Source organism: Asterias rubens, chromosome 6 (assembly GCF_902459465.1).
Source record: "Asterias rubens chromosome 6, eAstRub1.3, whole genome shotgun sequence".
NCBI lineage: Eukaryota > Metazoa > Echinodermata > Asteroidea > Forcipulatida > Asteriidae > Asterias > Asterias rubens.
In genome coordinates this window covers 7442820-7469569 of record NC_047067.1, presented here as the reverse complement: position 1 = coordinate 7469569, position 26750 = coordinate 7442820, and the positions used below count along the sequence as shown (strand labels likewise).

Here is a 26750-nt window from a genome sequence, read left to right as displayed (position 1 = left end):
AGGTTAATTTGATGAAATGCTCACAGTTTTGTTGTTTGGTATGTTCATCAGCCCAGAACTTCCACTCTTTGGGGCAAAAGGTCATTTTCTGTGGCATCTCCATCCATCACAACATTCAAGACAAATAAAATCTCACCTGTTCAAACAAGCATACTCACACAATCCTCAGTCCTAATTTGTCTTTCTCTCCTCAAGCGCCATGAGCGCCTTCCTGAGGGGGATACCGGCGCTCTATTAAGTGTTCTTTATTATTATTATTATTAAAAACTGAACTACGTGAATACATTTATTTTCCCCCTGAAAACCAGTGATGTACAGCGATGTTGTGTACCTTTACAAAGGTTAATTAGGTTGTAAGTCTTGGATCCAACTGGGTCTTATCATAAGGTTCCATTGATTAGAAAACTGATAACGTGGACAGTATCTGTTCCTTGCTCTATGATTTGATACTCTTCAGGTTTGAGGAAGATGACATTTTTTCACCATACGTGTGTTCTGCAGTTTTAAAGGCATTGGACGCTATTGGTAATTACTCAAAATAATTGTTAAAATAAAAATTACTTGGTAACGAGCAATGGAGAGCTGTTGAAAGTATAAAACATTGTGAGAATCGGCTCATTTGGGAAAGAGGTGTTTTCTCACCTGCAGGCCTGAAACCTTTTATTGGCATCTGATAGAAAACAAACAAATTTGTGCCACAAGGGTGTTTTTCTTTCATAACTCTCTTGCAATTAAGATGACCAATTGCGGAAAAGTTTTCACAGAATTATTATCAAGTGAGTTTACTGTTCATTGACAAATACTGAGAGGTGTCCAGTGCCTTTAAAAATCTTATTTTAGTCCTCACTACATATATTTTCATCACCGTGTAACAACCTAGATGTCCTACCGTACATTAAATCATGCATCTGTCTTTGCACATGTGGATTTATTTATGGAATATTGTAGTAGGAACGTTTCCATTGAATCGAGGTATGTTTGGCGTTAGAATGGAATGCTCCCACGTGCAAACTGTTTTGGTCGTGCTTTGTGAATTACCGGCTAGTGGGTCGCCAATAGAAATCCAACAGAGCAATTGGCAAAACAAAGTGCTAGAAATAGCAACTTCCATCGGGTTTCTATGGACATCATGCGACTCCGGCAGAGTAGAGATTTAGTTGGAAACAGGAGGGTTCTTTTGACTATCGAGGAGACGAAATAAACAAGTAATACAGAAGGAAATGTCAGACATGTTTAAAGGTTGACTGTGTTTAGGTTTTTTGGCAAAGAAACTCAAATGTTTGATGGTGGCTTAAAAAACATTGATGGCATGAACTAATACTGAATACTAAATAAATAGCAGTTGAACAAACTGGTAAGTGATGTTTAAAGCTTTGCTTGGTGTGAAGAATAAGAATAAACTACATGTATAATAGAAAATGTGCGTGTACAACCATGTAATAATCTCTGTTGGCTTTTGGTTGTGAAAAGAGTGATTCATTCATTTATTTATTCATTTATTAATTTCATTTTTACAGAAAATAAGAACGGTAAAGATAACATATACATACAAATAGGAGAGAAAAAGAAAGAAATTAGCACCCCTGATGGATTTTTTAAAAAGTAAACTAAATTACTACCGAGTTAATCTCCTAATGCCACAATTTAAGAGCAGACAATAATGTAAAAGGACATCAGTTTGGTCTTGATGTTTCAAACAGTATACTCTACCTGCTCATCTTCAGGAGAAAACAGTGTTTTAATTTGAATGCTTTTTAAAATACCACTATCCTTCTAAACTTCTGGAAGAAACAGTAAACATAAGCAAATAAATAAATAAAGGCGCTATAATAATGGGAAAGAGTTGGTCCTTAGCAATCAATCATTGAACAGGAAAGTTTTGAGATGTTGAGTTTGGTGATTGCTTTACACCTCTGGAAGGTTCAAAATTGTATTTCTCCGACATAGATAATCACAATGATTTGTTTTCCTTTTTTCATCTGTCTAGACACACCCTTGAAATAAGATGTGCCTATCCTGAGGATACTGGTGTCTACACAGCCAGAGTAACCAATGGTTCATGGGTCCACGTCTCCCAAGCTTCACTCACAGTCCAAGAAAACTTCTCCCCAAGCAAAGAACTTGCCATTCTGACAGTCCAAGAGCATTTCTCCCCAACCGATAAACTTGTCACCCTGAATGAATCTCTTGGTCCGATCTCTGAAAAACCCGCACCCGAAGAAGGATTCATTGAAGAGGAGTGTTTGTCATTGGATGTACAAAGTGAAGGTGAAGGGTCAGCAAGCCAAGAGCCAGCAGCAAGTCAGAGGTCAAAAGACGAAGATTTGAAGATGTTGAAGAAGAGGATTACATCTAGGCCAGGAGGCACAGCAGTTCTGGAGTGCCCGTTGGACTTGGAGCATACAAAACCGGATGTTAAAATCAAATGGTATGTATGGTTTGCCTAATCAGCATATACATTGATATGCAAATATATCCCTGGCATGTATTCTTGGCGTAAGAAGTTTCATAGAGCAAACACCCGACCTTATTTCTAGCATCTTTGTATTCAATGTCAATAATTTATTACCTTTTTTTGCCAATTATTTGAAGGAAAAAGATATTAAAATTGTTGGGTACTGAAAAGCCCAAAGTGGCAATATTTGGACAGGTTGGTGATTTGTAACAATGCTGTACAATATTTGGTTTGCGGTAACACCGTGTGTGTATCTACTTGCCAGGTAGATTATGTTCTTTTTAGAACTTGTCTTGCTTTATATTCTACTACCGAAGAGTAGATTTTGGGGAATTTGGGAGATTGTCAGTTCTGAAAAGAACTATACCTTCTTATTAACTACTACTTGGGCGGAAGGTTGAAAATCTGTTGGGACTACTACTTTCATTGGCTTAAGTGGATCGGGTGGACTTCTCATTATAAACTTCACAACCGGGGAGTGAGTTCTTAATTTGGTCTCAACGTTTCAACTAACTTGCTGTAGTTCTTTCACAATGTTTTGTTTTCTTGTAAGATGTCAGTCAGTCTATATCTTTTGTCTGAAACTGTCAAGCATTTTGACCCATAAATCCTGCCAGTACATTTGTCAGATTAGTGCAAGATTAAAACCCCATTACCCTCAGCGTTAATCCATGTCATCAAAATTCCTTATCAAGTGGACAAAATTCTTAGGGCTTAAAGTCAGGAATTATTGCTTCCTTCGATTGAGTTTTCAATTTAGATATGGGATGTGATAATTTACAACTCGGATTTGAGATAATAAAAGAGGACAGATGCAACTTGATCGATTTAAATTGAAAATCAAACGTTAAAAATTGTTACAAAAACCACAATTGTTTCTTAAGCCCCAAAAGTATGTTTTTAAAAAATTGTTTTGTTAACTTATTTGTATCCTTTAAAAAAAAAATTAAAATGAAATAGGGAGTGGAAACATTGTGTCTAAAAGGTGATAACCTTGTCTATGTCGGGGTCTCTCGAAATCCAGACGTGTATTAGGCCAAATTTTTAAAAAATACCAGTTGATCGTCCGGATTTTATCAAAAAAGAGGAGGATCAGGGCCTTATTGTTTAATATTTTTTTTTCAAGATGGCCGCTTAGTCTTTCAAATCAAACAGGCCACCAATTCTTCAGTTTGAATCAACCGAACCGAAAAACTTTATAACTTCATTAGTTGCACGAGGACCTGTGTTAACACTAACACTTAAACAGGGTCGGATATAAAAAAAAAAAATTGCTGGTAGGCATTCACTAATATTGTTTTATGAAACAGACGGTACATGTGTTCGAGAGCATCAAGTTAGATTCAGGAAAAGCTCCTAGGCCAGTCCTTTTTAAAAATATGGATACAAAAAACAAAAAAACTTGTTTTTTTTTTTACGAAAATCAAAAATAATAAAATGGAAAAAAAAGAAGATATTTTGTCAAAGGCAGTATACATACTATCACTGTATAAGGAGGTGCACACATAAGGACACAAGCCCATAGATGTTGGATTGTGCTATTTTTTTTTATTATGGATTGTAGAAGAAAAGTTCTACAAAGATTCAAGGCTTCCAGAGTTATAAGTTTCTGTCATAAATGAGGCCTTTGAATGATGAAAATGTCGTATAAACTACACACACATTTTTGCCAGGTTTGGAGCAAGAAGAAGTGAAAACTTTGTGCGTGCTGCAGATATGCATATATGTGTGATGTGATGACTCACTTACCAGTAGCATTTAATCGGGATGAGTCTACAATTCCAGCTTCATTTCTAAACCTTAACAGATATAAGAGATCTGAGAAAGTATCCCCTTGGCCTTGTGAGGCACATCTTCTTGAGCCAAGACACATATGGACGTTAACAAAACGTGCTTAGGCCTGCTTAGCGGTTAGCATTAATGTGTGCTAACTACCATAGCAGAAAGAAATTGCTTAAAGGGGTAAGCATTACCTTGTTCTTTCTATAGCAGAAAAGTTTGCTTCAGCGTAAGCATATATCATAGGTTATTATTCACTGAGGATTTTGCTGTATAAGTTCACTAAATTTGTTGAGCAGCAGATGCTCTGAGGTCTGCTGTTGTGAAGGGTGATGCGTTACTGTGAGGCTACACAGGGGGTGATGTACGGCCATGGCTAACCATGTCCAAAGTGTGTGTTTTATCCAGTGAGATGTGTCTGCGAGGCACGTCTTCTTGAGCCAAGGCACGTACAGACGTTTTACAAAACAACATCCACTGAGGATTTTTGGGTAAGTTCACTAAAATGTTAAGCAGCAGATGCTCTGAGGTCTGCTGTGGCTAACCATGTCCAGCCAGTGAGTTACGTCTGCGAGGCTTATCTTCTTGCACCAAGACACGTACGGACGTTAACAATACAACATCTACTAGGGATTTTGCTGTAAATTCACTAGAAATTGTCAAGCAGCAGATGGATTGATGTGTTACCGTGAGGCTACACAGGTGGTGATGTACGGCCATGGCTACCGATGTCCACAGTCTGACAGTGTGTTTTAGCCAGTGAGTTGTGTCTGCGAGGCACATCTTCATGAGCTGAGACACGTACGGATGTTAACAAAACAACATCTACTGAGGATTTTGCTGTATAAGTTCACTATATTTGTCAAGAAGCAGATGCTCTATGGTCTGCTGTTTGTGAGAGTGATGCGTTACCATGAGGCTACACAGGGGGTGATGTACGGCCATGGCTAACTATGTCCACAGTGTGTTTTAGCCAGTGAGTTGTGTCAGTGAGGTACATCTTTTTGAGCCAAGGCACGAACGGACATTAACACAACAACATTTACTGGGGATTTGATGTTCACTAATAATTGTCAAGCAGCAGATGCTCTGAGGTCTGCTGTTGTGAAGAGTGATGCGTTACCATGATGCTTCACATGGGGAGTAATGTCTGCCAACCCGGCCATGGCTATAACCATGTCCACAGTTTATGTATGTTAGCCAGTGAGTTGTGTCTGCTTGAAACTGATGGTAGAATCATTAAGAGGGTCATCCTGTCTACACTGTGGACCAACATCTTAGTGAACACCATCTTAGTGAACACCATGGGATGAGATGCAGAACAGTATATTAATTTTGGTTGTTAACCCATACACCGATGTGTGTCAGCACTGTATACTCGGCACTTTCCCGAGTCCTGTGAAAAAATATCACAGGCATGTTACTCGGGTGGGATTTGAACCCACGACCCTTGCAATTCTAGAGCAGTGTCTTACCAACTAGACTACCAAGGTTGCCCGGCAGCTAGAGGCAGTTCGAATCCTATGTTTTGGCAGAGAGTACTGCAAGGATAAAGAACAGTATAGTTATGTTAACCTTGAAAAGGCATGCCACCAGGGGCTGCTAGAACATGTCCTCAGTAGTCTTCACTTGGGATAGGCTTGTGGACATACTGTTAAATGTTTTGCCTCTCTCAGTGATTCCGACTCTCTCCGCGGTATTCTCGCGAGACTGCTGGCCCCCGCGAGAGTACTGCTCTCACGACTACGGTTCCATTTTCCTTGGGAGCAGTCTTGTCCACAAGTCTACACTTGGGTTGGTAAACAGGGGCCAATGTCACAGCGCTGTTTAACCGTTAGCAAATATTCAAGCTAAATAAAGCAGAACAATTTGCTGTAGTGATGTTGGAAATCATGAGCACTTAACTGTCAGGTATCAGCTTATGATTGCTAGAAGAGAAATCACTCATCCTGGAACATCTTGAAGGTGTGTATTTATGTTAAGACTATAGTCAATGCATTCTACAGCATAAGCCAAACTTGAAGATGCACAGAATCCTGTTGGAAAGTTTGACATTTAAAGCTTCGCAGCAAGCCATGCCCATTGGCACAACTGGCTGCCACGATTACCAGCAGCCCATAGGAAATGCATTGAGTTTGTTTTTGTACAGTGGGTACACCAATCCACACCCAGACAATACACCCATACTCAAGATATACGTTTTTTTTTTCAATGATGCAGAATCCACAATAATTCAAAATATAATACAAAATATTATATATAATAAATAGGGTAGATGGCCTTAGCTTTCGATCCAAACCTGACTTTCTTCAGAGGCATAAACAAGTACAAACAAATACATATCCATTTATAGAAAAAGAAAGGGGAAAGGGATTAAGGGAAGGATCCAGAAAGAAGCGGGAAAATAACAGCTAATCAAAGTTTCTTTTCCAGAAACTATTGGTGGCTATGAACCAATATATTATATATAATAAAATTAATAGTACATCTACATTTTATATGCACATGTACGGCATTACATCTTGGAAAACTGAGCACACAGTTGAAAATGAACTCTGTAGCTAACATGTAACTTTGCCAAGTTTGATGCAGACTGCTAAGATGGTTGCCAGCGTTGCCTGGACTCGGATTCCCCCCTGAAATCCTTTTCGCGCCCATGTCCTGTGCATTGGGACATGCATACGGTGTATTGCAAAATTCTGAGTAAGATGATGATACCAAACTCATGATAACAAATACGCAAGAATATGATTCAACAAACTCTAACCAAAATGACGGGCAAATTTTGCATATATTTTAAAGAAAATTATTAATAGCGTTATAAAAAAACAGTCTGAGAGTAAATTCATAACATCAACAACTGGGCTGTAATTTTAGCAGTAACTTTGGTGTTGCTGTTTTAACATGTATCATTGCCCTGGTTGAACTCCTCTGTTGCATACAAAGCGGACCTACCAGGGCTAGCCCCTACCTAAACTTGTTTTAACATCATGCCCTACTATAACTTTAATTGGTTTGGCCAACCTAATAAACCCAAGATCTTGACTCCCAAGGTATGAGCCATTCAAGTCAGATCATATCACATACGCTGGCCATGTGACATCTACTGCACGCAACCTGTCTTTAGTACATGTAGCATAGGGTTATAAAATACTAGTCCAGAACCAATGGGATACTTTGGTTTGGGGCACAGATACATTGTACATTGGAGGATCTTCGTGTAGCTTCACCGGACAGACCACGACTTAGAGACCAGGGAGAGTGTGAAATGTGAGGCATGTCACAGGAGTTACGTCAAGGACAGTAGTCGTATCCACGCTGATGCATTATGTACTGGTGGGATGGGCAGTTATTTAGACTGCATGCATAATCACCAGTCAGCTTCACTTTGCACTTTAATGTCCTTCTTTCTGGTGGATTTACTTTATGGTTTTGGACGCAGCAAAGGTAAAGTTTTCATCCCAATACACCAAGATTCTTTCATTTCAAGTGAGTGATAGAAAGTTACTGATGATTGTGAGGAGTATACTCTGTCAAGATTTAAACGATTTGCTGCGGATCTACTTTGAAGAAGTTGTCTGGAGATTAACCATCCTGAATGTCTTTTGGATATAAATGTAAAGCAGGTCACACCTCATTTATTTAATCGAGGTTGCGACAGCAGAGGTTGAGGTACCGATGTGGATGACTTGACGATATAGATGTTGTTGGGTGGGTATACTAAGTGAGAAAATCTTTTAATTTATTTTGTTTACATCTTCTATTATTAAACAAAACAGCTTGGCTAAGAGAGTTTTAATCATATGAATGATACTTGTGCTTCTAAAGGGTTTGGGTGTTTTTTGTTGGACACAAAACACAATATCCATAGATAAAATCGTATGATTTAAAATATTACTAACTGAGGTGCTTATATTATAGTCTTTCAGAAATGAGTAAAACAATGTTGTTGTTTTTGTTGTCTTTTTTTATCTTCTTGGCTTGTCGTTGTTGGTGCAATTTGTATTGCTGTTGTTCTTGTGTTGCCCTCCCTTTGTTAGGCGCTCTGTTCTTTGTATAGCGCCATATAAATGCTTTGTATTATTATTATTATATTATGTCACCAAAATGGAGACAATTATTGTTGTAGCATGTGCAGCGTATTTACCGGTTGCTGGTACCAATAACTTGTAAAAACATATTAGTAACTACAGCAAATCAGCAAGTAATATTTTAAAGGCAGTGGACACTATTGGTAATTGTCAAAGACTAGCCTTCACAGTTGGTGTATCTCAATATATGCATAAAATAACAAACCTGTGAAAATTTTAGCTCAATCGGTCATCGAACTTGCGAGATTATAATGAAAGAAAAAAACACCCTTGTCACACAAAGTTGTGTGCGTTAAGATGGTTGATTTCAAGACCTCAATTTCTAAATCTGAGGTCTTGAAATCAAATTCGTGGAAAATTACTTCTTTCTCGAAAACTATGGCACTTCAGAGGGAGCCGTTTCTCACGATGTTTTATACCATCAACCTCTCCCCATTACTCGTCACCAAGAAAGGTTTTATGATAATAATTATTTTGAATAATTACCAATAGTGTCCACTGCCTTTAAGGGAAGTTTTCTACCATCATTATCTTCAAACCGTGTAAACATCTGGATTGTGCAGGCCTGCCTAGTGCATTCACCCTTCAAAAATATCTAACAACTATTGAAGAATATTATAGTCAATCTACGAGATAAGAACTGAAAATCAAAGTTCAGAACATCAATGTAGAGTTTTGTTGCGGGTAGGAAACACAACATTGTTATTCAACTTCAGTCATTCCCAAAAAATGTCAATCAAAGGTATCACTACTGTTTATTTACCGTTGTTGTTTTTTGTTCCCTCGTTGGATGCAAAGTTCACTTCTGTCAAAGTACTTTAAAGTACTATCAAAGGTTCTTATTTTCTGTGAATTTGGATCTGTAAGTTGATCTTGTAAAACAAAAAACACTTGAGGAAATAGAATAAGCTGATGGCACGCTGCCTACCAACCAAAATGACCTATGGTATAAATGCAAAAGAAAAGTAAATGGTCAATGTTTGGACCCTAGCAGAGTCTAGCAGAGTCTTTCTTGAGGGCTAAAACACTTTTTGGCTTCGTTGCTTTGTTGTTTTTAATTATCCGATAAACAAACTATATGTGGAAATACAAACAACTATGTATGTTATGGTTTTAGTCTGATGTATGGTTAAGTCTGTACACTTGGTGCTTTCCAAGTTAAACAAACTACACATATGAACCTTGGTTAGGATGCATTTGAACCCATTACCTCCCACGTTCTGGAACACACTCTCAAATAAACCCATTTGCTTGGTGGGAATACCAGCGAAGAGAGAAGACCCTTTAATTTGTTTCTCTTTACCAAGGTATAACAATATTCTTCAATAAATAGTTTAAAGCTGTGTTCCCGTAGACTTTTTGTGGTTAAAGTACCACAACTTTTCTGTTGATAAAATTAAATCCAATGGGGGACGCAAGGTAAACTGCGGAAAAGTTTCCGTATGGCGCCACCACTTTTTCATTCGATATGAAATAATATAGTATCTAATTTACCTCAGGGAGATATCCCTTCTATGCAAACGGCGCAGAATATAAGTCCATGTGGGAATGCACAGTAGAATTACACCAAAGCCAGGCAGTGTAACTTTCCGCGTGGCAGCGGAAGAACATGGCTTTAAAACAACTTATGGACCATGGATAATCAAGTATTGGAGTGTGCCTTGCTTGATCTAATTCTGGGAAATCAGAATATTATTATATGATGGTTAGTACAGCCTAGTCAGCCAGACAGTCAAATACACTGGTTGTAGGCACGCTAATTGATAAATCCGAGTGTACCTTTAGTCAACTATTGTAGCAGTCCATACTTTGCTCAAAGCTGTCTGCGTAATTCCATGATTGGCACCTGGCAAATTGAAGATCTAGATCTGACAGCTCTTATAGTCATCTAGCAGGAGAAGTATTAGACTCTTGAAATTCTTGCTCAAGGAGCAGTGTAGTAATTGTCTCTCTTGTCTTGTAGACTGTCTTGTTCTCCCCTAAAGGGCGGAATAATCAACTTGGTTCAAAGAGGCCAATGGCATTGCCTTTTTTTATCTGTTAGTAGCATTCTGCTTCATACTTTTCTAGACCGCCTTGGAGCATTTTGAATCCCCATCGATGCCAAGGAAGGATTTTAAGTGAACAGTTTATCAGACTGAAGACAGCTGATGTATGTCTGTATCGTCGTTTCAGTCATTAACATTTTGCATCATTTCTATACTCTTTAAGACCATGGAAGAAGAAAACCGGCTAAGAGCAAAGCGAATCCCCATCGATGCCAAGGAAGGATTTTAAGTGAACGGTTTATGAGATTGAAGACAGCTGATGTATGTCTGTATCGTCGTTTCAGTCGGTAGCATTTTGCATCATTTCTAGACTCTCTAAGACCATGGAAGAAGAAAACAGACTAAGAGCAATGTGAATCCCCATGGATGCCAAGGAAGGATTTTAAGTGAATGGTTTATGAGACTAAAGACAGCTGATGTATGTCTGTATCGTCGTTTCAGTCGGTAGCATTTTGCATCATTTCTAGACTCTCCAAGACCAAGGAAGAAGAAAACAGACTAGGAGCATTGTGAAATTCCCATCGATGCCAAGGAAATTATTTTAAGTGAACAGTTTATGAAAGACTGAAGACAGCTGATGTATGTCTGTATCGTCGTTTCAGTCGGTAGCATTTTGCATCATTTCTAGACTCTTTAAGACCATGGAAGAAGAAAACAGACTAGGAGCATTGTGAAATTCCCATCGATGCCAAGGAAATGATTTTAAGTGAACAGTTTATGAAAGACTGAAGACAGCTGATGTATGTCTGTATCGTCGTTTCAGTCGGTAGCCTTTTGCATCATTTCTAGACTCTCCAAGACCAAGGAAGAAGAAAACAGACTAAGAGCAATGTGAATCCCCATCGATGCCAAGGAAAGGATTTTAAGTGAACGGTTTATGAGACTAAAGACAGCTGATGTATGTCCGTATTCTCGATCCTTGTCTGTTTGATAGCGACATCATGCAACAAGAAGCTTATGGAATATACCACATTGTGTTTGAGTCATAATATTGAGGCCAGCTGAATGTCTGATCTTTTAGTTGAGTAAAGTAACATGCTGTATAAGTATACTTTGAGTTAAAACATATGCCTTAGAAGCAACTTGAAGAGAAAATGTTGTTGTTTTGGGGAGAGAGTAAGTTTTCAATAAGCACATCAACCTGTGAAAACTGTATCGTTTCAGTGAAACAGGAAATGGTTTATGTTTGGTTTCAAGAAAGTTGTGCAAGAGGTTTATGTTTTGCCAAAGAAGTTGTGTTAACTTGTTTAAGGGTTAGTTTGCCAAGGAGGTTGTGCAAGGGTTTATATTTGTCAAGGAAGAATGTGCAAGGGTTTGTATTTGTCAAGGAAGTTGTGCAAGGGTTTATACGTTTTTCAAGGAAGTTGTGCAGGGGTTTATATTTGTCAAGGAAGTTGTGCAAGGCTTTATATGTTTTTCGAGGAAGTTGTGCAAGGGTTTATGTTTGTCAAGGAAGTTGTACAGGGTTTTTGTTTGTTAAGGAAGTTGTGCCAGGTTTTATGTTTTAATTGTCAAAGAAGTTTTGCAAATTCAGGAGTATTTTAGTGGGACATATTTCTCCAAATAATTGGTACTGGTGAGCTTTCTCCAGGAGACAATCAGAGCATACTGATCGAAACGTCGAGATAGTCATTACATGGTGTTACTGCAAACTTTTCCAAATCAGTGAGCTGATAGCAATCCTATCATTTTTTTTTAATTATTCTCCAAACCAAATAATAATTTACCTGTGACACACAATATACTGCCTATATGAAGGTCTTTATTGATCAAGATCACTATCACTGTTATTAGTGTGGCTGAAGAAAGAGAAATGTTGGAAAGGGTTATATGAGCCTTACAATAGTTTCACTTGACGATTCAATTGGACTCCTTCAGGCTCATAATTGTACAAATCAAACACTGGTGAAAGAAAAAGTTGATTCATTCCATCCTCTTTCAAAAACTATTAAGAGCAAACTGATATTAATTGCACAAAATAGAACATGCATGCCGTGCCATTCTTCCGTCAACTGCCCGTCTAAAAAAAAAAAGTAAATCATATTTTCATCCCAAAGCTGTCACTCTTCAGAAAGCCATTTTCAAGTAGGGGAAGTTTCCGTCTTCCAAGGGTGGCCACGATTTCTAGTATCAACACTGTCAAAACATGAACCTGTAAATCAACTAAAAGCTGACAAACGATGGGCATTAATAGTGACATGGAATGCTGTTTTTTTACGGCCAAGACATTGAGGATTGCATGTCGGGCGTGAACACGCACTCTTGAAGTACTTTATCACTTCTTTAAGCTAGAGTTGATTATTACTCTTTAAGTTGACCTGATAGGTACACTTGAAGCAGGTTTGATTTTGGGGTAAAACAATCATCGTACAGACATGTGTTGTGTCTGCTTTGCTTGTAAGTTTTGGCACTTAATTCTTGTAGTTGGATTTTCATTCATAATTATTTTTTATATTTATTGCATTTTCTGTGCTATTTATAAAGATATGAGTTTATACAAAGATACATTCGTAACAAATGTAAAATAGCAAGGCTGTGGACTGGGGCACATTAACTGGTCCATTATCTGCAGTGCCGGGCAATCTGGGGTCAGTTTCATAGCGCTGTTTTAACGGTAACCTCATTTTCGAGTTGGCTGAAGTGTCAGCGCATTTCCAGGTATGGCAAGACAATTAGGCGCCAAGCTTGCGCAGTCACCATCAATTTTCATTTTTATGGCATTCATTTCCATACAGAAAGCACCGGAAGGTTAGCATGCCTTTTCAACTGCTTTGCGGTAAGCAGCGCTATGAAATGTAAATTTCACAGATCAGCACAAAATTGGCTGCTATAAGCAGCTCTATGAAATTGGGCACTAGTCAAAATAGACTGGCTGTGGACTGGGGCACAATAATTGGTCCTTTAACAGAATCACTAGTTTACAAAATGGCAACCAGCCATGGTCAATGCTGGCTGGTTAAAGTGGATCCCTGAGTCATCACATGGTTTTACTTCATAATTAAAATGAAGGGAAAGAAGGAGGAATCTGCAAACCACAAAAATTCTTAAGATTTGTGTGGCAAGCACACAAATATTCTAATCACATGACATACCATTCTAATGATATTCCAGTACATATTATTCTAAATCAGTTGCAGCATGCAGATTCATGCCATAGAAGGTTCGTGTGCTGTGCAAGCTTACGTGATCCGGTGTTCATTTACAATAGCACCGTGACATTTAACAAAGAATTATATATCTGTTTACAACATACTATATGCCAAGTTTGGCTCCGCAGATGCTGACAGGTAAAACAGAGGTTTTACGGGGAGTCAGTTTGTTCGCTGAATGTGTTTCATAGTCATACAATAGCGTAAATTCAGAGAGCAATTTCATAGAGCTGCTTTAAGCACAAAAAGTAGCTAAGAAAAAAAAAAACCTTTGGTTTAGGTTAACCTGCAAAAATATAACTTCTTATTTACAAACTGTGACTTGTTTCCTGCTAAAGATTAGCTTAGCAGAAATTTAAGCCATGTTAACAATATTTTCTATTTAAAGGCAGTGGACATTGTTGTTAATTACTCAAAATAATTATTAACATAAAACCTTACTTGGTAACAAGTAATGGGGAGAGGTTGATAGTATAAAACATTGTGAGAAATGGCTCCCTCTGAAGTAACGTAGTTTTTTAGAAAGAAGTAATTTTCCACGAATTTGATTTTGAGACCTCAGATTTAGAATTTGAGGTCTCGAAATCAAGCATCTGAAAGCACACAACTTCATGTGACAAGGGTGTTTTTTCTTCAATTATTATCTCGCAATGTCGACAGTCGATTGAGCTCAAATTTTCACAGGTTTGTTAATTTATGCCTGTTAAGATACACCAAGTGAGAAGACTGGTCTTTGACAGTTACCAATAGTGTCCACTGCCTTTAAGCAGCCTATGAAGTTGGCCTCTGAAATTCTGGTCTGCCATTACAGGGACTCTCTTATGCTCACGTCAAGTAAGCCAAAGTCTTGAAGTCACTTGAAGTGACTGTTGTTTTGTAGAGTTGCTTCAACACCATTGATCGAAGATGCCAGAGGTGCATAAAATGAATGTATGCTGGGCGTATTTGTGTCCTAGTAGTGGTGGAAAGTACAGGATATCCCCAATGGATTTGCCTATATGCTGCTGGCACTGCATTTGTCCATCCTTGCACACACAGAATCCATATTAAATGTGCAAAAAGTTATTTCTTATACTCATTCTCATTACCTTCTGTAACACATCAGCTTTATTATTGATATAATAAAATAATGAGCTTAACTGCAAGCATGTGAAATACACATCAGTAGGTTAAAGACAGTGGACACTATTGGTAATTTTTTTTGTCAAAGACTAGCCTTCACAGTTGGTGTATTTCAACATATGCATAAAACAGCAAACCTGTGAAAATCTGAGCTCAATCGGTTGTCGACATTGCGAGATAATAATAAACGAAAAAACACCCCTGTCACACGAAGTTGTGTGCTTTCCGATGCTTGATTTCGAGACCTCAAATTCTAAATCTGAGGTCTCGAAATCCAATTCGTGGAAAATTACTTCTTTCTTGAAAACTATGTTACTTCAGAGGGAGCCGTTTTTTTCACAATGTTTTATACTATCAACCTCTCCCCATTACTCATTACCAAGTAAGGTGTTATATGCTAATAGTTACTTTGAGTAATTACCAATAGTGTCCACTGCCTTTAAGTGTTTCAAGACTATTTAGTGTGAAGCGCTATTTAAAAGCTGTGTATCTTTAGTATTATTATTTTCTGTGTTGTCTTCTTCTTTAAAGGTTAAAGGAAAAAGAAGAGATATGCCTCCAGTCCTCTCAGCGTTACAAAGTGCGCCATGATGACAGTGGGGTACACTCATTAGAGATAAGTGACATCATATCGGATGATGAAGGAGAGTACTCATGTGTTGCCACAGACAACGAATCCAAGACACTGTGCTCTACAAAGCTCGTTATGAAAGGTAAGGTCATCTTATTTAATAAAAACCCTTCTCAAGTTGTGTTCCCATAGGACTTTTTCTCCCGTTGTCACTGGAAATTTACCCTTTTTGTTCAAGGTGTGGGCTACAATTATTTTTTTTCCAGAGGCCGATGCCACTTACTTTTAGAGCTGAAACAGGGTTACCTCTTTTACAGGCTTGGGTATCATCAGTCCGAAGCCTGGCCGGTAGAGCAGAAAGCTACTACCTCCCCAATTTTACGTGGCAAGTGTCACGACCGGGATTCGAACCCACACTCTGCTGATCAAACACCAGATCTTGAGTCCGGTGCTCTTAACCGTTCGGCCATGACACGCCACACGCCATGACTGGTATTATCAGTCTAATTCTACTGTGCGTTCCCATCTGGACTTATATTCTGCAGTTTGCATAGCGTTTTACAACAAGGTTGCAGGAGGTTTACCTTGCAGAGCTGTTTCCATTGTGCTTTTTAGCAGCCCTGTTAAGTAGTTGCGTGGAAGTCTTTCGCTACCTCTTTAGGGCTGCTAGTTTTACGTCACGGTCGCGGCAAGTTGACAGGGAGGTCAGTTTACCATTTGTCCCCATTTGGATTTAATTTTTTCATTCTAGAGAAAAGGTGTTTTAACTTAAATTTGTGTTTTCACCGAGTTAAAATCCTACAAATGAGTTGTTAAAAAATGCACCGCATTTTCTTACTTCCATTAATATACAAATCCAATAAGTACTAAATAAGTACTAAAATTGAACATGGAAACTTGTTTTTATTAGCTTTAAAGTTATGCAAGGTACTGTTAAAAGATAAGTATACAGGCTAATTATTATTTTGACAGTCAGAATATGCAATGGGGTTGATACCCGATGGTCTTCATTGAGAGGAAGCTATTTTTGATCTTAAGAGATTTGGTGCAGAAGTGATCCCACAGAGAAAAATAAACACAAAGTATTGGTACTTCACTTTGTCTTTAAAGGCAGTGGACACTATTGGTAATGAATCAAAATAATTATCTTGGGGACGAGTAATGGGGAGAAGTTGATAGTATAAAACATAGTGATAAACGGCTCCCTCTGAAGTGATGTAGTTTTTGAGAAAGAAGTAATTTTCCTTGAAATTTGATTTCAAGACCTCAGATTTAGAATTCGAGGTCTTGAAATCAAGCATCTGAAAGCACACAAATTCGCGTGACTAGGGTGTTTTTTCTTCGACAACCGATTGGGCTCAAATTTTGACAGGTTTGTTATTTTATGCATATGTTGAGATCCACCAGGTGAGAAGACTTGTCTTTGACATTTACCAATAGTGTCCACTGTCTTTAACACTTTAAGCTGTCAGTAGTTTAAAGCTAGACATATTGGGCAGTTCTCTTTGATTTATTATCTGCAGATTGCTTCCCTGCTTTCTTACATGCCCCAGATGCTCTGAGTGTCTTGTGGTATTAATTCAACCCCGCCTCAGCGTTAACAGATTGGGTCTCATGATGATAAGATCACATGATGTAAACAAGTTTCTGGTTTTGACCTTCTCTTGCAAAACGTTTGGGATTTCTCCAGGTTAAAAGCACTGGTAATGTTTGGTAATTATCAAAATAAGCTTAAATACTTACTTGGTACAGCGCGTTGGAGAGCTGTTGATAGTGTAAAACATTGTGAGAGATGACTCCCTCTGAAGTAACATAGTTTTTTGAGAAAGAGATAATTTCTGACTAAATTATTTGAACTGAGAATTCTCAGGCATCTTAAAGCACACAAAATTGTGTAGCAAGGGTATTTTTTCTTTGATTACTTTTCTTCCAAGTTTGATGACCATTTTAGACTGGTTTGTTATTTTGCGGATATGTTGTGATACACGAAGTGAGAACACTTGTCTTTGATAATTACAAAATTAATACTGTTTGAATTTAGTTTTTTGGGGCTGTGAGATGGCAGAAAGAGTGGTCTGCAATCCATTGGTCATTGACTTCCATATAGTCAGACCATCTCTCTTTATAGCTCCATATTGATATCGCCGTTGATAAATATTGACACCATGGGCATTGGTATTTGATCAGAAGGACACCAGTGACATCAGCATTGTAACACAATATGCAGGGAGCCGGGCGATAGCAATGTTAAGAGCACTGATGGAGGACGCAACGTTATTGTATTGACCTTTACTTTAGCAAATCATCCTCCGATAATTTCTCTTTTAAAGGCACTGGACACTATTGGTAATACCTCAAAAAAATTGTTACCATAAAAAACTTACTTGGTAACGAGTAATGGAGAGCTTTGATAGTATAAAACATTGTGAGAAACGGTTCCCTCTGAACTGAAGTAGTTTTTGAGAAAGAAGTAATTTCTCACTAAAATATTTGAATTGAATTCGAGACCTCAGCTGAGTTCTCGAATTCAAGCATCTGAAAGCGCACAACTTGTGCAACAAGGGTTTTTCTTCTTCCATTATTCTCTCGCCACTTCGACGACTAAGTTTAACTTTTCACAGGTTTGTTATTTAGTACATTTGTTGAGATACACCAAGTGAGAAGACTGGTCTTTGACAATTACCAATAGTGTACAGTGTCTTTAATGGAGGCGACACTGTTTTGTCTCTGTTTGGGAAGTATTGACAGTTCAAATATGAAAATCCCAACGATCAGTTCCGTCATTTGAGGATCTTAAAAATGTACAATGTTGGAATGGTAGACTTACGTTGGAGGGAGGAGGAGAAATGTTTTGTTGATGTTTGTGTTGACAGAGAAGTGATGCAAACAAACTTCTAGAATGAGAATGTTTATGTGCAACATGAATTAACCCTCAGCTTATTGGTTTTTTTGTTTGTTTACTTCAAACTTTAGTTAATAATAATTTAATGATGCAATTATAATTTATATGGCATCTTAATTACGAGTAATGGGGAGAGGTTGATCATTTAAAACATTGTGCGAAACAGCTCCCTCTGAAGTGACATAGTTTTCGAGAAAATAAGTAATTTTCCACAAATTTGATTTTGAGACCTCAAGTTTCGAATTTGAGGTCTCGAAATCAAGCATCTGAAAGCACACAACTTCGTATGACCATGTGCGACAAGGGTGTTTATTATTTTATGCATATGTTGAGATACACCAACTGTGAAGACTAGTTTTTGACAATTACCAATTGTGTCCAGTGTCTTTAAGAGAGAGAGAGGGAATTTTTCACAATTTTGAGCCTGAACAGGCACCTGAAAGCACACCATTTTATGCAACAATGTTGTATTTCTTTCTTTCTGCATCTTTCATGACCAATGGGAGACTTTCTGGGACGATAGAGGGCAGCAGACTTACCGGGTAAATCCATTGTTCTCAGAATTATGCGCATGTTCAGAACTACGTAAACAATGGAAATTTACCCGGTATGTCTGCTGCCACCTAGCGTTGGAAAGTCTCCTATTGAGCAAATTTTTAAAAATGGGTTGGTTATTATGTAAGTTGGGATACACCAAGTGAGAATACTGGACAGTCTCTGACAATTACCAAAAGTATACCCTGCCTTTATAATCAATATCATTCAATACTTTATTTCCACTCAATCGAACAACACTAATTGCATTGAATGAATACAGAATAGAAGGTGATTTAGAGGGGGGGGGGGGTCTCCAAAATGTGAAGCATGTTGAGTAGAGACCCCCTGTGATGTGTGTAGCATAAAGGTATTAATTGCGCACAGAATTTTAGTTTGTATATTACACACAAAATGAAAATAACAATATACAAGGTTTCAAGGTTTGAAGGCTTTTATTTAGTTTCCACACTATCAAGTACTGGCAATAATAACTACATACAAATATGTATGTACATCTTTCAATAATAATATAGTTCAGCTGTACACAAACAAGGATTAGGACAATAAGGCTCAGACGTAAAGTATTGGTCAAGAAGACTTATCGGCAGAGGGAATAGTCTCATTTCCATTTTTTTTCTGTCAGCACTTAACATACGTCGACCTATTTACAGTGCTCCTTAAATACCTCAAGACTCAGAGGTATTTTAATAAGGGAATCAATGTGTGGTGAAGAGGTTTTCAACTAGTTTTCAACTAATTTACCTCGACTTCGTCTCGGTATTCGTCTTGGTATAATTATCAAGAACCAGGCCTCGTTGGGTTTAAACCACTAGTTGAAAACCGATTCAACACACTTTGATTCCCATTCATAAAAACCTTTTCGGTAAAAAAACATCAACCTTTTTTGTAAAAAAATTAAAATAAATGCAAAAATTATAATTGTTCAATGATTTCTTTCAACACCAACACCCCTCCAGCTGTGAAATGGTAAGGCCCTCAGGTGAACAACTCCTTATAAGGAGATTGCTGTGCGCGTTGCCGTATATCGCGTGATGTGGCGCAACTGTCCCGGCCGTTGCTCTCGACCAATATGGGAATGAAGTCTTATAAGCGCAGGTGCAAGCTCGCGTATCACGCCCATGTTTCAACACTTTCTACTGGTCATTATCAAAGGTTTGAACACCCCCACGTGACGCGCTCTCCACCAATAGGAATAGCGAAACTGTCTTAGGTATTTATGAATAACTTTTTTTGCACACAACCAACAACATTTACCCATCCTTGTCTTTGCCTACTTTATACGCATTTCACAAATTTTAAGTGGTCACTTACCTGATTTCATCTTCTTCTTTTTTCAAACATCCTTTATAATACAAATCATTAAACTCACGTAGTGAAATACTCACTGCTTTGTACCTCCTCCCACTCCCCCACCCCCAAAAAAAATAAAAAAATTAGGTGTTTTTTTGTACATACAAAACAAAAATTAAGTCAGTATAATCAAGGGCATAATAAAGAACCTCATCTTACCCCACCAGGGTTAGTGTTTTTGAGTGTACTTCCTGCTTGTTTTTCCTTTTTCAAGAATTTCTCATGAATGTTTAAAGAAAACAACTCACCACGGTTTTAAACCCTCACTGGACCATAGCCTTTAACCTCAACACTGAACAACTCTAGCAATCCAGAGTTAAGGGAATTCATATTGACTGATTAATTAAAGCTTTCAGAACAAAGTTAATGGCTTGACATTTTGACCATTGAGGCAATTAAAGGCACTGGACACGAGCGGTAATTACTCAAAATAATTGTTAGCACAGAAACTTATTTGGTAATTTGGTATAATGAGCAATGGAGAGCTGTTGAAAGTACAAAACATTGTGAGAAACGGCTCCCTCTAAAGTAACATAGTTTTTGAGAAAAAGGTAATTTCTCACTCAAATATAAGCCTGTTTGAGGCATCTGAAAGAACACAAATTTGTGCAGCAAGTTTCTTGCAGTATTCTCTTGCGAACTTCGATGATCAATCGAGTCCAATTTTAAACAGATTTGTTATGCATATGTTGGGATACACAAAGTGAGAATACTGGTCTTTGGCAGTTATCATAGTTCTTTTGGGTTGGTAAGCAGTTTGCAACAGCTAATTCTATTTTCTTATTTAGGCTTTTAAATACAAACTTTTATCTTAAACAAACTGTTTTGGGGTGAACAATTATCAAAACCATATTACTTCAAAGAGAGGGTTCTCAAATTAGTTTTAACTACCTACTATATATAACAGCTACAGTGCTTTTTCCCAGGTAAGTTTTTATGGTCACTAAATTTTGTTAACCTTTAAGGTTAATAATATCATGGAGCAATGATAATATAGTGGAGGGAAACTTATAACACAAAGGCTTGCAGCAGACATGTCTAAAAAACACAGCAACACTTTTTTGTGAGCTTGTGCTTTAACTCACCAGCATGCCCAGCATCCTGAAAGGGTGATATTGGATACCTTAGGCTGGCCTCACCATCACTGCTTGAGCTGACCAGGGACCCTTTAATGTCTAACTCTGGCAGTACACGTTCTACAGACTAGCGCAGCAGTATTGAACTATACAGCAGGTGAGGATATGTTGCCACACATGTCATGAAAGAGGGACCAGCAGTAAACTTCCATGAGTCGGATTTGAAATTGTCGCTGTGTGTTGGGAATACGAAGTGAGGTTTGCGGTAACCGCACGGAAGTAACATTTCTCGCGGATGAGTCCGTGTGGTTATTTCAAGAGACAGTTCACCTGTTGAGTGTAAACTTTATAAGTAGGATACGTGTGAATACGATTTTGGGTGTTTACATTAACGCCTCAAATGGCAATGCAACACTGCTAGTATGTTGAGGCCATGCGCACATTTTTTATCTGCACCACGAACAGCTATTGTTCGATGAGGTTTGAGTGTGAAACTGTGAAATAATTTAAACATAGTTAATTAATACGACATACCTCACCTGCTTGTTAACTTGATGCAGTTCATGTCATTTTAACACCGGCCTTTCGCTACAATGGGCAGTGCGCAATATCGATACCTCCCGTCAGACCCCTGGTGGGGATGCACTGAAAACAACGCTGATTGTTGGCTCCAAAAAGTGACTACTTTATGCGCACGCATGTTTAAATACTTTGGAGTGCTTGTGCGTTTCTTGTAGGATGCTAAGTATGCACGTGTCATTCTTTGAAGCAAAGCATGTCTAATACTTTGGAGTGCTTGTGTATTAAAGATCAATAAAGAATGAAAGGGGACCAGTTTCTCTTTAACTTGGTGCCTCTTTTGCGGGTTAACATACTTGAGTGGGCGCATAGAGTGCAGCGGCTGCAGGCCTAATTAAAATGTGTCAGATTATGGAACATTTTAATGAACAAATTCCAAGGATTAGGAGTGAGCAGGGCTTGCTGGGAAAAAATGGCGTAAGAAAATCAATCACCCCAGGGAACGAGATTGTTTTAACACAGCTTGCTTTAAAGAGTCAAGCCCTGGTTCATACTTCCTGTTAATGCAAATGCGATATGATTTTTGACGTCACAGAGCTGCGTTCTTCAGGAGTTGAGCAAATTTCAACAGATGCGAATTATGCATTGCGAATTTGTGACGTCAAAATTTCGTATCGCATTCGCATTCGCAGGAAGTGTGAACCGGCTTTATATTTTGTACTTTGGCTTGCTTTTGTCAATATTCTCTACGATTCACCATGTTCTCAATAGGCCCTACCTCTTTTTTTTATCCCCAGAGAGAAAACCAAAGCCATGGGATCCCGTCCCGGCCCGCTTCCTGAATCGCATCGAAGACCTGGTTGTAACGGAAGGCGACGAGGCCATATTCCGCTGCCAAATCATCGGCCACCCGATCCCAGAGGTCACCTGGTTTCAGGACGATGAGGTGCTATGTTCCTGCCAGGACGTCAAAATGACCTTCGATGGACGGACAACATTTATGATCATCGCTGCCGCGTATCCAGAAGACAGCGGACAGTACACGTGTCAGATCTACAATGGATTAGGAGGACGCTTGACGTGCAGTGCCCATTTGAAAGTCAAGAAGATACCTTCAAGGAAGATGGTCGCCAAGCAGCCAGAGTTCACCGAGGTGTTCCACGATAGGACAGTAGCTGAGGGCATGGAGGTCAAGTTTGAATGTCGGATACGAGGTAATCCCAAACCTAAAGTCCAGTGGCTTTTCAACAACCAAGAAATTAAGCAATCCTCTGATTTCCTTTTCTTTCGCAAACACAACCTGTACGTCTTACATATTGTTGAGGCTCTCCCAGAGGACGAAGGTGAATACACCTGCAAAGCCGTTAACTCCGTCGGAGAGACCCAGTGGAGTGCTGAGCTCTTCGTGGAAGAGCAAATGTCTGCGGTCTGCTCCCCGCCGCTCGGCCAAACCGCCAACTTTTTCCGTCCGTCGTTCCTCAGCCACACTAAAAACTGTAAAGCGATCGAAGGCGGTCCCGGCACCTTCGACTGTAAAGTGACTGGGTCCCCGGAGCCTGAAGTGGTATGGCTTTTCAATAAGATAGAGATTGTGAACAATGCCCATTATATCCTTGAGCACGGTGACGACGGGAGTTGTTTGCTGATCATTCCGCATGTGACGAGCAAGGATTCTGGGGAGTATACGTGCACGGCGAGGAGCTCGCTGGGTGTTGCGCACAGCATCGCCAGTTTAGAAGTAACAAAAAAGGCAGAGAAAGGTGAGTACATATAGACCTTATGCACATGACGTCAAAAGAAGGTTGTTCATTGGTCAATCCTGTGCGCCGCGCGTACAAATCTGTGCGTTTCGATTGTTTCGTCACTCTTTACCTCTAAGATGGCAGCTGGATGACGTCAATGCATAAGTGCATTAGGGGGACCCTTTTTTCAAATCTTCTCAACAAACTGTAACTTGATTTTTTTGGCAGGATAATAAAGCCCGGTTCATACAAAGCGATACAAAATTTTACGTCACAAACTTGCAACAAGTTTGCAACTTGTGCTGAACTCCTGCAAAACATTTGCTGTGAAAACAGCCCTGTGACGTAAAAATTTGTATCGCATTTGCATTTGCAGGAAGTATGGTTTCAAGATGAGATTTAACAACAAAAGTTTTCTTTGGACTTTTGTTTGAGAAGAAAAATCTGGAAAATTGTGTTTAAATAGCCTGAAATGGGTATTAAAGTCTGCACCATAGGTCAGCCATTGAACTCAATGAATTATTACTACCTTTTTTCCAAGAAACAAATCCTGTAAAAAAAATTGGACACCAAATAGATAGTCAAACTAGTTTCAAAATGGAAATGTGTAATTAATATACAACATTTTGAAGGCTTTACAGTTTGACTGTGAACTATAGGGGAAACCCCCTCCTCTCGAAAGCTAAAGTAACCGTTTTCCAATGCAAACAAAAATATTGAATTTCAAGGGTCGTTGTTTGCAGGGTCTGTGGATGATGAGCAAGACAGCGGTTATCGTTGCCAAGAGGGACAACTGAGTGATGACTTCCACTGCAGCAGTTCAGGGAGTGCTGGTAAGTTGGTTTTTATTCTTCAGTTCCCAAGATTGCCTGATAAGATCTTTTGCGTCGTAGCCGAGCGGTTAAGAGCACCGAATTCAAACTCTGGTGTTTCTGATCAGCAGAGTGTCACCTGCGTCCTTAAGCAAGACAATTAACCACTGCTTCGTCCTTCGGATGGGATGTAAACCCGTTGGTCCCATGTGTTATGTAAAGCATGTAACGCCTTGGTGTTCCTGGTCTGATCGACAGCAAATTGCGCCACAGCACCTTGTAAAGCAGTTCATGCTATCAGATTAGGTCTCATAATAGTCCCACATCTCGCAGGAAATACTATGTTACAGCACCAGGAGTGAAGCCGCAATTATTATTATTATTATTATTAAAATCAAAAAGGAAAACCTATTTTTATTTCCTCTGATGCCCTGATTCCCTCCCTCTGACTTCAGACATTCCATGTCCAATCGGTCGACCCATCGTTTCTAAGATAGCCGGGGACTCCATCCTCCTCACCTGGAACAAAACTCCAAGCAACGACCCGGACTCTGCCGTCATGTACATCATCGAGGGAAAGGACTACCACGAGATAGACTGGGTCTTGATAGCGACGGACGTAGCAGAGACATCCTACTGGGTTTCTAGCATCAACCCGGGTGGGGAGTTTGTCTTCAGGGTCAGGGCGGAGGTAGAGAGTGGGATCAGCGAACCGGGCGAGGAGTCAGATGTTGTGTGTCTCGCAGATGTACGTAAGTAAAATTGTATCTAAATTCATGTAAGGAGAACTTTGTCTCACAGATCTACGTAAGTATTTTTATCTCCAATTATGACAGTTTTATATCAACTGCACTGCTAAAAATGGTCTCCATTAAAATAAGAAAACATTTATCTTATGTCAAGAAAATAATTTTCTCTGAAACAAGGGTTTCATGTCAGATAAACTTTGTATCGCAGATCTATGTAAGTACTTTCTCTCTAATTCAGGCGTACAACTCTTCCTCGTTTCAGCGGAATTCCGCGACTAAAAAAAAATTATAAGTGCTAACAACGAAAAAATCGTTAAAAAACAACAACAACAACAACAACAATGTACATGTACCACTACAATAATGTAAAATAAGCCTAGTACATGCTAACAATGCACCTTAGAGCATAATAAACCTCAACATTTTCTAGGGTACTATTGTGGGTCTCGTGTCCCGTGGCATTTCGGCTGCCTCGCTCCGCACTTGTGTTGTTCCTTTGAAGATTTTCCTCTTTTTTTTCAACGGGCAGTTGCATGCCTGCTAATTATGACAGTTTCATATCAAATTGTGTTTCAGAAATGACACAAGAAAAAATTCTCAAAAAAATAGTTCTATTAATATTTTTGGGAATAACACAAGAAAAGTTTGCTTGATGTTATATTTTGTTTATATATATTGATACCTCACCATGCAATGCCTCAAATCTTATATTTTGATTCTTATTTGAAGATTACCACTTTTAGCAGTGTGTGTCACACGTACATGTGGTCTTGTGTTTTTTCACCCCAAATTCAAGCCTTGCTCACATTATTCAATTTCTGAAAACGTTGAAAGTTGACTCCACTTCAAGCTCACTCATAATAGCGCAGCGGAGTTGTAAATCAAACTGATAACTGACATTCATAATAAACATGGGTCTGGTTGTCACGCCATCAGTGCGTCTTTTCTACGCAGCTCTTCCTCTTGCGAAAGGCTGAAGGGCAATAGCATTAGTTATTCAAGTTGCATCCACACAGGCGGGGGGGGGGGGGGGGGGGGGGGGGGGGGAACCAAATAAAACAAATTCTAAATGGATTGTTCTTACTTGATGTGTTGAGAATTGTGATTTGTAATGATTAATTATCAAGCATTAGGCAAAGTAAAATGAAATCCCAGTTGATTGTTTTTTTTTTTTCAAGAAGAGGAGGATGAGGGCCTTTTTTTAATTTTTTTTTTTAAATTTATTTCAAAGGTGGCCCACAAACATTTTAAAACAAACTGGCAACCAATTCTTCATTTCAAAAGTCACCACTAACTTGATGTGGTTACAAATTCTAAAAAGATAACTAAGTTAAATGAGAAATACATAGAAAATGTGTCTTTAAAAACAAAAGTGTGAAATTAAAATAAGTTGAAAAAGGGATGCAGCCTCAACAAAGGATGAGGGAGGGGATGATGAAATGGTATTTTTTTACTTGGCCTAAAACCCACACGGAAACTTGACTCGATATATCGAGAGTTTGGAATTGTGGTCCAAAATTTAAAAAATCTACCATGCCGGTATAGTAACATTTTCAGATTTGGGGTTTATAAAAATGTTCTGGTGGTTTATGGTTCCAAATGATACAGAACGTGTGCAACACTATCCAGAGGACATTATTGCATATGCAATAATGTCCTCTGAACACGGTTTTGCGTATGCAATCGTGTCCGCCCGGACGCTGCTATATAATGCAATTGTGTCCGCCCGGACTCATTTGCATATGCAGTTGTGTCCGCCCCCGTGCAAAACCATCCTTGCAGTAAATTAAATGCCCTTGGTAGACGGAACACGTTCGCCATTTTTTT

General features: G+C 38.8%; 1 protein-coding gene across 1 annotated transcript in view; it reads left to right on the top strand.

Annotated features, from left to right (window-relative positions):
• LOC117291823 (striated muscle-specific serine/threonine-protein kinase-like) overlaps window positions 1-26750 on the top strand; it is a 93500-nt gene that overhangs the window by 24317 nt on the left and 42433 nt on the right. The window contains exons 4-8 of the mRNA XM_033773749.1: window positions 1988-2428; window positions 15176-15357; window positions 22418-23380; window positions 24106-24195; window positions 24630-24926. Coding sequence (XP_033629640.1) covers window positions 1988-2428; window positions 15176-15357; window positions 22418-23380; window positions 24106-24195; window positions 24630-24926 — 1973 coding nt within the window. The remainder of the gene's footprint in view (window positions 1-1987; window positions 2429-15175; window positions 15358-22417; window positions 23381-24105; window positions 24196-24629; window positions 24927-26750) is intronic.